Genomic DNA, 12,963 nt, shown 5'->3' on the forward strand with positions numbered 1-12,963 from the left:
TCTCGGGGTTCGGAGGTTTACCGAGACCAGGGGATAGGGGAGGACCCCGTAACACACTGCATAGTTGTAATTCTCTTGTGGATCGTGCCACGAAAATATCTCATGAAAGTTGTCTCGATGTACATATCGCTCCAGATTCCGTTCCAAATGCCTGGTACGTGTCTCATGACATGCTCACTCTCCATGAAAAGTCCAAGTACCTTAACAGGGAGGGCCTCAATGGATCTCAGGTACAGCAGTCAATAACGTGCATAACTTACATGGCCCGCAGCAAAGAAGTATGGCATCATTTGGCGGAAAGCTTCAGGATGGAGAGGCCAATCTCCTCTCTCTGCTCTGATATGAAGACAGCTTTGATGAGTACATCAATCCAGAGCTTTGATATATTACTCCTGCTGGAAATGTCTTCGAGCACATCCATCAATTCCTGCTCGACAGTGAATTGACTATTTGCAACAATGATCTGCCACAGTACCTCATCTGCAACCACACGCATGGATCTCACATTTTCTGGAAACTTTTTGCCCATCATCTTCTTTGGCACTCCTCCAAACACTGCACTTAAGACATCAGCAAGTCCACTGTCTGCCATCAAGGTACCGACCGATCCAACGAAGCTCATCAGCGAGTGCTTTCCACCAAGCCGCATAATAACATTTGGGAATCTGTCAGGATAGGTCCACATTATATCCACTGCCACCCGATACAGTTGGAGATCACATGTAAACACAACAAACTCCTGATCTGTTCTGTGTGTGAGTGTTTGTGCTTGAGCCAATGTCATAGTGTCTGGATCAGAGGGGGTCATATCAATTAGAGGCATGTAGACCTACACAGCTTTTGTTTTGGGATTTTGGTGCGACTTTGCTGGCGACTGTTTCCAGTGTTATACCAATTGAACTCTGGATATTTCTGTTTGAGGAGCACATCTTGGCGGAAGACAATATCAGCCTCTTCTGCTCTTTTATGTATGATAACATTGTGGGCCAGTATACTGAGGTGAAGTAGAGACATAAGTGACACCTGCAAAGGCATTTCTGGATTTTTGTGGCCATTGAATCTTTGAATTGGCATGTGGTACTTAAGTGCCTCTGACATGTCCTCCTTCCGAATGCGTTTGATCATCTGATGTGGTTCATTCAATATATTGGAGGTTCTATCTTTCTCCGCTTGTTTTAAGAGGACTGCCAATGAATGAGTGGATAATTTGCCATTTTGAGATGCTATATCGGCATTAATATTGTCAGAAATGACCTGCACTAACCCTGCCTGAGAATTAAATATGCCAGGTACACATCAATGCCATCTGCTGCTGTTCTTGCTGATGATTTCTTGAAACTCAATACTTCATCATATGAGCATGCCACTCCAAATACAAGCATCAGAGTTATGAGCTTTTTAGAGTCTCAAATAAGCACACCAAGCGCCGCCTGATGTGTGTGCTGGAGGAAGTTGGTTTTTTGACCCGGGGTTTGTTCCCCCTTCCCTTGTTTCAGGCCACCGCCACTTGTGCCTACTTTTGGCCTTCGCCAAGTTTGTTTATTTATTTATTTTGCCTATTTTGCCTTTTCTAGTTACCACAGTGTGATGGTGACTGTTTGTAAATTGCTGATTAAAATTCCAAAGTTTCAATTTTGCGACTCCACAGCAAAATCATTCCAGTTGAGTAACCCCGATATAATAAATAAATAAATATATATATATATATATCCTATCGCAGACTGTGCTGTCTATCCCAGATTTGAATCCAGACCCAGCTATAAACTGCCGTCCTCGTGTTTCACAGGCAGGGTGATTCATCAATGTGTGTGCTGTCCCTCAGTTGGACGTTAAACTGAGATTTCCATTTGCCGGCATTAGTTAGAGAATGTTAAAGATCTTACAGTGTCCTTCACGAATAGCAGGCAAGCTATCGCTGGCACCAACAAATAAAAATCCCTGCACTCATCTACAAGGGGGACTGCATCAGCGGTAAAGCCACGCCTCCGGAAAAACGACATTTCTTCTTTCCACAGCCATATGCTGCATAGAAAAGATCATTCCCATTTAGCAGTCCAAAAGGAAGATCTTACACAGCTAAATCCTTATAGGTTGGCAGCAGAGGTCCTTCACTTGCACACTTGCCTGTGAGCAGTCTTGGCTGGGTTTGATTCTAAATCTCATTATAAACTGAAGGGCTGGCTCTTCAAAGGCAGGGCATCAAATTATAAACGTGTGCCATCCTTCAGATGGACTTTCACCTGGGATCCCATCTACTAGCATAGATTGCCAGTTGAAGATCCTTCAGGTCGTTTGACGAAGAGAAGCTGAGTTATCACCGATACACTGACCAAATTTTCAATCGTCAAACACCAGGATGACTATTCATGTTAGGAAAGAATTGGGCAATAATCATGGAAACAATTTCGCAGTTACAGAGAAGAAGTAGAACGGCACTCAGTAAAGTGCATACATCTGCCAGGCTGAACAGTTTATGTTTCGTATCGAAATGATAGGCCGGATGTTGATCCGGACCCAAACCAAAATCTAATCGGCTTGTTCTTGTCGAAATAACCAACTCATCCACCTATTTTTGTCGTAAGTCGTCTACAACTTTGTGAAATATCATGCCATACGGTATATTGTTTTTGGCCTTATCAATGGTGAAGAATCACTTTTTAAAATTCTCGGATCTAGATGCGGATCTTCACCAAAATGTAATCATTCCGTCCTTATCACATACCGTAAAATGGGGTGAATAGGGACAGCAAGGTGAATAGGGACACAAACTGAAAAAAAGTTCGGAAACTTTTTTCGCTGAAAATTGATAACCGTACTGATTTGTTGATATTTGGGTTGAAAGTGTTCTCTTGTTTAAAAAAAAAGCAACTTACAGTCCCTATTAACCCCATATATGGATTAAATAGGAATAAATAGGATTTTTATGGCTGTCCCTATTCACCCCGTTTTACGGGTGAATAGGGACAGTCACTAATACAAAAAAGAATAATCAAGAAATACGGACAGTTTGGAGAAACCTTTTATCCCATATTTTTTTTCATTGGCACCGTGGTTTATATTATGGGTGCATATTATGTGCATCCATCTGAGCTATCAATTTAGCAATAAGTTGGAAACTCAGGATTGTTTCTTGATTATTATTTTTTTGTATTAGTGACTGTCCCTATTCACCCGTAAATCGGGGTGAATAGGGACAGCCATGAAAATCCTATTTATTCCTATTTAACCCATATATGGGGTTAATAGGGACAATAAGTTTTTTGTTTTTTTTAAAACAAGAAAACACTTTCAACCCAAATATCAACAAATCAGTATGGTTATCAATTTTCAGCGAAAAAAGTTTCTGAACTTTTTTTCAGTTTGTGTCCCTGTTCACCTTGCTGTCCCTATTCACCCCATTTTACGGTACCCAACCTCTCCACCAAGTTTTATACATATCCGTCAACAACTTTTTGAAATATCCTGTTCACAGACAGACAGGTTTGAAAATATAACCTCTGCCCACCTACAGTGGCAAAGGTAAAGAAAAAGGAGAAAAAGAAGAAGAAAGAAAGAGGAATGAATAAGAAAAAGAGAAAGAAGAATGAATAAGAAAAAGAGAAAGAGAAAGAAGAAGGAAAAGAAACGACAGTCATAAGTAATCTGACTTCGGGAAAAATATATAATTTTGTCACTTCCTTCATTTTACCAAAGAAAATAATCCATTGAACTCTTTGCCCATGGAAATGCCAGCATGGTGCCCCAACCTTTTAAGACATCATGGGAGAGATGTTGAAACAGCAATGATATTCAAAAACCACTAAATATCCATTCAGATAGGACGGCCATTTTGGCATAAGCCTCACATGGGGAAATTGCCAAAAATGGAATTCACAATGTGGAAAAAGAAAAGTTGCTCTGGATGAGAACTTGACGATAAATACTTTTAAGGTTGAGCTTTCACAACCATTCCCCATTATCAAACTTCATCTATCTATAATTCCAGTAATCTCTGTTTGTACGTTTGTACGTTTGTTTGTCTGTGACCGCTGTTTCTCGACAACCACGGGTCCGATATACTTTTAACTTGCCAGGTATATTGCTGGGGACCCGAGGATGTGCCTTTTCAAGGTTTCATATTAATCGGACAAGTACTTACCGAGCTATGTCCAAAAAACGATTCAACCAATCAGCGAGCAGCGAGTTATCGCGTGTGCCGAACGTGCCGAACACACGCTGCCTCGGACGGCACATTTGAGAGCGTATTCATTTATTTCACGTTTGCAAACTATGTTGGCGCTATGTTGGCGTTAAACTATGTTTTAAAACTAATAAAAACGAATTTGCGATTCATTCGCTTTCCTGCGCGTTTGTGCACGCGATGGCGATTTCTTTACCAAACTCCGGAAGCCGTTCGCTTTGGACCAAACCATTTCATGTAAATAGAGGGGGGGGGGATATAATTTTAGATATACATATAGTACGGGCAATGCCCTAGTGTAGATAAATGGCATACCTGACAAAATGTAAATCAAGCTGCACAACAACATGGTCTAAACATGAAGTTATGCACGTGAACATGCACCAAAAGATGAAACCATTATTATTTGCCATAAAATAACACTGCAAACAGCAAGAACATACCCTTCTCTTGGACTAAAGTGCTTGAACGATAAATTAATCACATCTTGCAGCAAAACATCAGGAACAGGATGAAGAGGAATCTAAAAGGAACAAATGGCAAGATTAGAGCTATGCAGATTTATACAATGCGCCAATTGCATGGAATCATTGCTGATGTACCAGTATGTTTTGCTGAGCCAAAGGTGAGGATGACTACCGTTGCTGAGCCTCAGGCTATGACGTGTCCCCCCTTGCTGAGCCACAGGCTAGGACATGTCCCCCTTGCTGAGCCACAGGCTAGGACATGTCCCCCTTGCTGAGCCACAGGCTAGGACATGTCCCCCTTGCTGAGCCACAGACTAGGACATGTCCCCCCCTTGCTGAGCCACAGGCTAGGACGTGTCCCCCCTTGCTGAGCCACAGGCTAGGACATGTCCCCCTTGCTGAGACACAGGCTAGGACATGTCCCCCTTGCTGAGCCACAGGCTAGGACATGTCCCCCTTGCTGAGACACAGGCTAGGACATGTCCCCCTTGCTGAGCCACAGGCTAGGACGTGTCCCCCCTTGCTGAGCCACAGGCTAGGACGTGTCCCCCCTTGCTGAGACACAGGCTAGGACATGTCCCCTCCTGAAATGAGACTGTTTTTCTGACATTTTTTCTTTCCTTTTTAACAATTACAATTGCAAATCATTCATTCATTTCTGGGCAAACCCTCTTCAAACTTGGCAAATAGGTCTAAGACCCTCAGCTGACTTTTGTGAAATTAAAAAAAATAATTTAGGCCTGGGTTCAGATTTGAAAAGGTGAAAGGTGAAACTTTTTTTTTGTCTTGTCCCTTTGAGTCAATCGAGGAGTTTGGTACAAACGTGTTTTCAAACAGCCTCATCTATATGGACGTGCAAAAATAAAATTGTATTCGAGTTGTTTTCAGCATTTTACTGGGAGTCAAAGGTGAAATTTTGATGTAAAATTAAGGTTTGGAGTATGACAAACATTTCCATTTGAACCAACCTAGACAAGACCAGGCACAAAAATGCCTTGCTGCAACCCCCACAGATGAAAAAAAACCCAAACCACCGTTTAGAGGCCATTTTTCCCCGCAATGCGGGGGTTGGCCTTTTTCGGGGACCGTGGTTGTTGTTGTTTTTCGGTCCCCTTTTTGAAGCAATGTTTTACGGCCGGATGCCCTTCCTGCCGCCAACCCTGTTTGTCGCCTTTTACGACAAGCAGGGAATTACCAGTGAACTGGTACTCAATTAGCCGACCTCGGAAGGATGACAGGCTGAGTCAACCCCCCTGGCGTTAATTCAGCGATCGACCGGGATTCGAACCCAGGATCCTAGGATCCTAAGCCGGCACCCTAGCCGCTAGCCCAACACCTGCCCACAGATGAAAGCAGGTAGATATTGGTCTGCCGTCTTAATTTGGCAAGTCTTGTTTTTTTGGTATGCAATTCGAGGATCGTGGAGGAGTGAGAAATTACTACTACTAGTATTTAAATGTCTCCACGTAATACTCCCAACATAGGAATGAGAAATCAGGGCTGCCAGAAAACAGTCTGATTTTGGGGTTTTTGTTTTCTTTTCCGACCATTTGGATTCCCACAAAGTTGCACATTTATTCACTTATTGTTGCTTGTCCTTTTATATAAATAAAAACTTATGGCCCAGGTACACTCATTTATCTCTCATCTCAACCGTGCAATTGGATGATCCATTATTTGGCCCAAATTAAATTCTGCCGCATAGTCCATCAGGGAAGTGGGACCCTCCCCATTACATTTTGACCTTAGGCATATCAATGACGTTTGTTGATCATTGTTGTTGGACCTTTCACATCACTTGCCGTTAGTTCATCATTCCTTTTAAGTTGCACACATGCAAGTTCAATATCATCCAATGTCTGCAGCAACCCTGCCACCCCGTCAATGTGAGCAATAATAATAGGAATGTTCACAGGATGAGTGCACAGCGGCAGTTTCATTGTCAAGGATTCGTCTATTCCCTTCAAAAATAACTGTTGGTCAGGCATTTTTAAAGATCAGGTATTCATTCACCTTTCTGCTTGGCAACAAACTTTCTTAAAAGGCTAACATTGCCTCTCACAGAAATGGAGACATCAATTAAAAATGAATCAAGACACATCAGTTTTATATTGTTAAAACTTGTGTGCACAACACTTCATTGGACATAACAAGTTCATCATTATATCTTTATTGTCATCCATCATCCTGTTCCGACAGCACGACCTTCTCTGTGCCTTCAACAACTCATTCCACCCATCCCATGATCATTATCTCAGAATTTTAAACATGTGTATATGGAGCAGTCCAGTTTGCAGAGGTTGGTGGTGCTCAACAATCAAATCCTCTTACACGTTATTTAAGTGTCAAACCACACCGTGTCAGTTCCCTACCACACATCTACTACAAGAACGCATCCTTACAATCCCACCCCTCCTATGTGTCCCCCTCTTCAGCATACAATGCCTTCAGAAAGTATTCACACCCCTTGACTTTTCCACGTTTTGTTGTGGTACAGCCTGAATTTAAAATGCATTAAATTGAGATTTTTTTTGGTCACTGATCTACACATAATACTCCATAATGGCAGAGTGGAATTTTCTTTTGGAATCTTTACAAAATAATAAATCTTCCATCTTCCTAAATCTTTTCTACCTCCGTTAATACACCCCAAATCCACCTTTTTCAAATTCCGTTTTCTTTCCTGGAAGCCCTTGTAGTGTCCATCTTGTTTATCCCATGTACCCCACCTCAGCCCTCTCCCTTCCACAGATCTCCTGATGTCCCTGTTCTCCACTGTTGTTGTGCTTCCCTCTCCCCCCTCTTGTCTCCAAGTCCCTGTATTATATGCTCTATGTGTTAGCTCTTACACGAGCCTCGACTTAGTATACACAATAAAAAATTAAAAAACCATCCTGGCCTAACCGCCAGAGTCCTGTCCCAGCCACACAACCGGCTTAAAAAGTATCCCCCATGCACTGCATTACAAACAAACTTATTTATACAATTATACTGTGTGAATTAAGTCTGTGGACAACCACATGCACAAATCCGACAAGTTTAGCAAATATTTCGGTTGTAATTTACCTAATCTTGACTTTTTTTTTCTGTAATTTACCACATCCTGTTATTTTCCCTGTCAGAACCAGTTTTCAATTGCAAGTCAAAGATTTTGGGAATTCCATCCATTTTCGATGACTGCAGAAAAATAATTGGCTCTACATTTTGTCTGTCATTAAAATGTACATTTAATGTCATTGTTCTGCATTTGGTATTTCTGAAGAAGCTCTGGCCTGTCCCAAAGCCACTGTCGTATAAGATAGGGGTAGGGAGGTTAACAAAATTTTCTTTGAGTGCTGGCGCTTGGCGAAAGCGATAAAATCTAACAACAAATATCAAAAAGTCAATTGCCTTATCAACTCCCAACGTTACATGCAGAAAAAGGCAACCACTCTAAAAAGTGTGCAATTAAGTAAGAGTACATGTTTGTACATGGTAAACTTAAATAAAAAAGAAAAAGTTCAACTGACAATTCCAATGAAAACAAGCGTTATGCCTCGGTTCCCCGTCGGTGAAGTGATGTGAGTTGACAAAGTGGAAGACGCAAGGCGGCCATCTTGGATTTTGATGTGGCGACCCAATTTTCAATAGCGTTCTCCCTTATGCGTAGATACACCCACACACCAGATTAGAAGTTGGTACTTCGCTTATTGTTTAAGATATTCCGCTCACAAGGTTCAGACATACATGGCGGCGGCCATCTTGGATTTTGACGTGGCGACCCAATTTTCAATAGCGTTCTCCCTTATGCGTAGATACACCCACACACCAGATTAGAAGTTGGTACTTGGCTTATTTTTCAAGATATTCTGCTCACAAGGTTCAGACATATATGGTGGCGGCCATCTTGGATTTTGATGTGGCGACGCAATTTTCAATAGCGTTCTCCCTTATGCGTAGATACACCCACACACCAGATTAGAAGTTGGTACTTCGCTTATTTTTCAAGATATTCCACTCACAAGGTTGACATATATGGTGGCGGCCATCTTGGATTTTGACGTGGCGACCCAATTTTCAATAGCGTTCTCCCTTATGCGTAGATACACCCACACACCAGATTATAAGTGAGTAGTTGGTTTATTTTTCAAGATATTCCACTCACAAGGTTCAGACATAAATGGTGGTGGCCATCTTGGATTTTGACGTGGCGACCCAATTTTCAATAGCGTTCTTCCTTATGCATAGATACACCCACACACCAGATTAAAAGTGAGTAGTTGGTTTATTTTTCAAGATGTGGTGATTTCAATTGTCACCATGCCAGTTGGCTGGGTGTGGGTACCTCTCTCACCAGCCACGGCTCTTCAGCAAAGGATTTCTGCGACTCACTGGGACTGACACAATCTGTCAATTTCCTGACCTGGATTTCAATCAACGGAGCATCTTCTCTTCTGGATTTGGTTATGACAAACTTCCCTGAAAATGTCTGCTGCTCTTCTTCTGCTCCAATCGGCTCATCTGATCATGTGCTTGTCAAAGTGGACATTTCTCTGACCATTCTCAGAGAGCCTCCTCAGCGTCGACGAGTCTGGCATTTCACTCAGGCCAACTGGCACGGTCTTCAAGCAGCCATCAATCATCTGGACTGGTCTCCCATCTCTACCGCCTCTGACATCAACTCATCCTGGGAATTCTTTCAAAGTAAATTGCTCTCTCTCATGCACAGATTTATCCCATCTCGTCTTCAGTTGTCATACCCTTCCTCCCGTCCATGGTACACGGAATCTTGTGGTGAGGCTGTTACCCTGAAACAACTTGCTTTCGTCTCCTGGAAAGCAAATCCAACGGAAGGAAATCTCATTTCCTTTCACAAAGCCCGAAACAAGTGTGTGTCCACCCTCAGGAGAGCCAGGAAACAATATCTCACCATTCTCAAGACCGAACTCTCTTGTCTGTCTCCCTCTTCCAAATCCTGGTGGAGTCTGGTCAAATCTGTTTCTGGTGTTTGTTCCCCCTCCATCCCCTCCCTCACCTCAAACGGCTTAACGGCTGACTCCGCACGTGAAAAAGCTGAATGCCTCAACGCTGTCTTTGCCTCTAAATCTTGTGCCCCAAAACCATCCCTCTCTGTACCCACCATACCCAGTCGTACCCAGCTGCTCCTGGACTCTGTGTCCTTTCCTCCTGACAAGGTGGAAAAGTTTCTGTCAACCCTCGACTCTGATTCTGCAACTGGTCCTGACGGCAACAGCCCACGGGTCCTAAAATCATGTTCTTCCGCTCTTTCACTCCCTCTTTCTGTTCTCTTCACCCTCTCTTTTGCTCAAGGTCATCTGCCATCTGCTTGGAAATCAGCCAACATCACCGCTTTGCACAAAAAAGGTGCAAAAACAGCTCCCAGCAACTACAGACAAATCAGCCTTCTCCCAATTATCAGCAAAGTCATGGAATCCATCATTGCTTCAGATATGAAATCTTTCCTCTTCTCCAATGGCTTGATCTCTGATCATCAATTTGGTTTCAGACCTGGTCACTCTACTCTGGACATGCTGCTTCTGCTTTCTCAACAATGGATGGAGGTCCTCAACACCAAACAGGAAATTAGAGCTGTCTCCCTTGACATTTCACGTGCCTTCGATACGGTCTGGCACCCTGCTCTGCTCACCAAACTCTCCTCCTTTGGTATCCATGGAAATCTCCACGCATGGCTGGTGGACTTCCTCTCTGGTCGTAGTCAACGTGTGGCCCTGAATGGGTTTCTCTCATCTCCTCTTCCTGTTCAGGCTGGAGTTCCCCAAGGTAGTGTTCTGGGCCCTGTGCTTTTTCTGGTCTTCATCAATGATCTCTCTGACTCTCTTGAAAATCCTCTCTATCTCTTTGCTGACGACTCTACTCTCTGTCGCTCCATTCCTCATCCCTCAGATCGGCAGTCTGCAGCCTCCTCACTCTCTGCAGACCTGGACAAAATCACAGACTGGGCAAACAAATGGAACATGTCTTTCAATCCTGATAAATCTCACACTCTTACAATGTCTCTCCGAAAAGACCGACTGGAAAACCCTCCCGTCCACTTTCTGAATAATCCTCTCCAAGAAGTTCTGTCACTCAAGCTTTTGGGTCTCACTATTTGCCATGATCTTTCCTGGGAAAACCACATTTCAAATCTGGCCTCCAAAGCCAGTCGCCGACTGGGCATCCTCCGTCGTGTGAAGTCCTTCCTTGGCACACCTGAGCTCCTCACCACATACAAGGCTTTCATCCGCAGCTCTATGGAATACTGCTCTCCCCTCTGGTCTGGTGCTCCTGCCTCACACCTAGCCCGTCTTCACGCTGTTGAAACCAAAGCGTTCAGAATCATTGGAATCTCCCGCGATGAAGCTAACTCCAAGGGCCTTTCACTCACTCACCGCAGGCAGGTTAGGTTGGTGGTCTTTCCGTCTTCTACCGACTTCTCTCTGGCCTTGCCCCCCCAGCCCTCTCTGGGCTCTGTCCCCCAAATATTCCTACAGGTCGCACAAGATCTGCCTGCAACCCTCTTATGGTTAAACTGCCAAAATCAAGACTTTCTGCTCACCTTCACTCCTTCATTCCTCTTTTCTCCCACCTCTGGAACAAACTCTCTCACTCTCTTCAATCCCACTCTACCCTCCAGGTCTTTAAAACAGCTGTTCACCACCATCTCTTATCCTCCCCCATCCAAAACCTTGATCTTTTCTACCCCCGCTAATTTCGGTCCCCATGTGTTTTATACCCCTCTCCCCCCCTCCCCCCCTCACCTTCCCACGCCTCCTGCCCCCAAGCCCTCTCCCTCCCACACTTCTCCCTGCTCTCAAATGTTGTGGTTGTGTGCTTCCCCTTCTCTCCCCATCTTGGCTTCTGCTCCCTCTTTTGTATATTTTGTTTGTCTGGTTGATTTGTTTGTGAAATAAATGTTAGCTCTTTCACGAGCCTCGATTCAGTATACAAAAAAAAAAAAAGAAAAAAAAAAAAAGATAATCCGCTCACAAGGTTCAGACATAAATGATGGTGGCCATCTTGGATTTTGACGTGGCGACCCAATTTTCAATAGCGTTCTCCCTTATGCGTAGATACACCCACACAGCAGATTAGAAGTTGGTACTTGGCTTATTTTTCAAGATATTCCGCTCACAAGGTTCAGACATATATGGTGGCGGCCATCTTGGATTTTGACGTGGCGACGCAATTTTCAATAGCGTTCTCCCTTATGCGTAGATACACCCACACACCAGATTAGAAGTTGGTACTTCGCTTATTTTTCAAGATATTCCGCTCACAAGGTTGACATATATGGTGGCGGCCATCTTGGATTTTGACGTGGCGACCCAATTTTCAATAGCGTTCTCCCTTATGCGTAGATACACCCACACACCAGATTAGAAGTGAGTAGTTGGTTTATTTTTCAAGATATTCCGCTCACAAGGTTCAGACATAAATGGTGACGGCCATCTTGGATTTTGACGTGGCGACCCAATTTTCAATAGCGTTCTCCCTTATGCGTAGATACACCCACACACCAGATTAGAAGCGAGTAGTTGGTTTATTTTTCAAGATATTCCACTCACAAGGTTCAGACATAAATGGTGGCGGCCATCTTGGATTTTGACGTGGCGACCCAATTTTCAATAGCGTTCTTCCTTATGCCGAGATACACCCACACACCAGATTAGAAATTAGTAGTTCATTTATTTTTCAAGATATTCCGCTCACAACGTTCAACGCACGCACGCACACACACACACACACACAGACGGAGGGGAAAACCATAGTATAGTCCCCCTTTCGCTCCGCGGTGCGACGGGGGACAATAAAACGGCACAGTGACTAATCACAGCATCAGCTGGAAATCTGTATATATAAAACACAGTTTGTGTGTGTGTGTGTGTGTGTGTGTGTGTGTGTGTGTGTGTGTGTGTGTGTGTGTGTAATGTTACCGATAGACTCCTAAACGGAGAGGCTCACGAACTTGATATTTGGCACAAACATGGCCATTGAGCCTGGTACGAACATGGTCGACCTAAAATTTTATTTCATAATATTTTTAAACCATATTTTTACCTCAGCGCATTTCAGCGAGGAATATTATGACCGGAATGGCAGAGCAGCGCGCTGATTCGCTCAGAGCGATCACGTGATGTTCCAACTTTGCCGCCATAATCTTACAGTTATGCGTTCGCACGTAATTCAGTTTTTTCACATTTCAGCGAGGAACATTGCCATTCACACCACATAGGTTTTTTTTTCTTTCATCTTTAGATCCATATTTTTAGCCATAAATGTAGCGAACGTAGCGTAACGTAGCGTAGCTAACGTAGC

At 43.5% G+C, this 12,963-nt stretch overlaps 1 protein-coding gene across 9 annotated transcripts in view; it reads right to left on the reverse strand.

Moving 5' to 3' along the window:
• The window catches only part of LOC137426021 (protein furry homolog-like), a 417,549-nt gene that overhangs the window by 226,848 nt on the left and 177,738 nt on the right, over positions 1–12,963 (reverse strand). For all 9 annotated transcript variants that reach the window (XM_068114742.2, XM_078776948.1, XM_078776949.1 and 6 more), the window contains exon 6: positions 4,624–4,703. In XM_068114742.2, coding sequence (XP_067970843.2) covers positions 4,624–4,703 — 80 coding nt within the window. The remainder of the gene's footprint in view (positions 1–4,623; positions 4,704–12,963) is intronic.

This window comes from Myxine glutinosa, chromosome 4 (genome assembly GCF_964187855.1).
Source record: "Myxine glutinosa chromosome 4, kmMyxGlut1.1, whole genome shotgun sequence".
NCBI classification, from domain to species: domain Eukaryota; kingdom Metazoa; phylum Chordata; class Myxini; order Myxiniformes; family Myxinidae; genus Myxine; species Myxine glutinosa.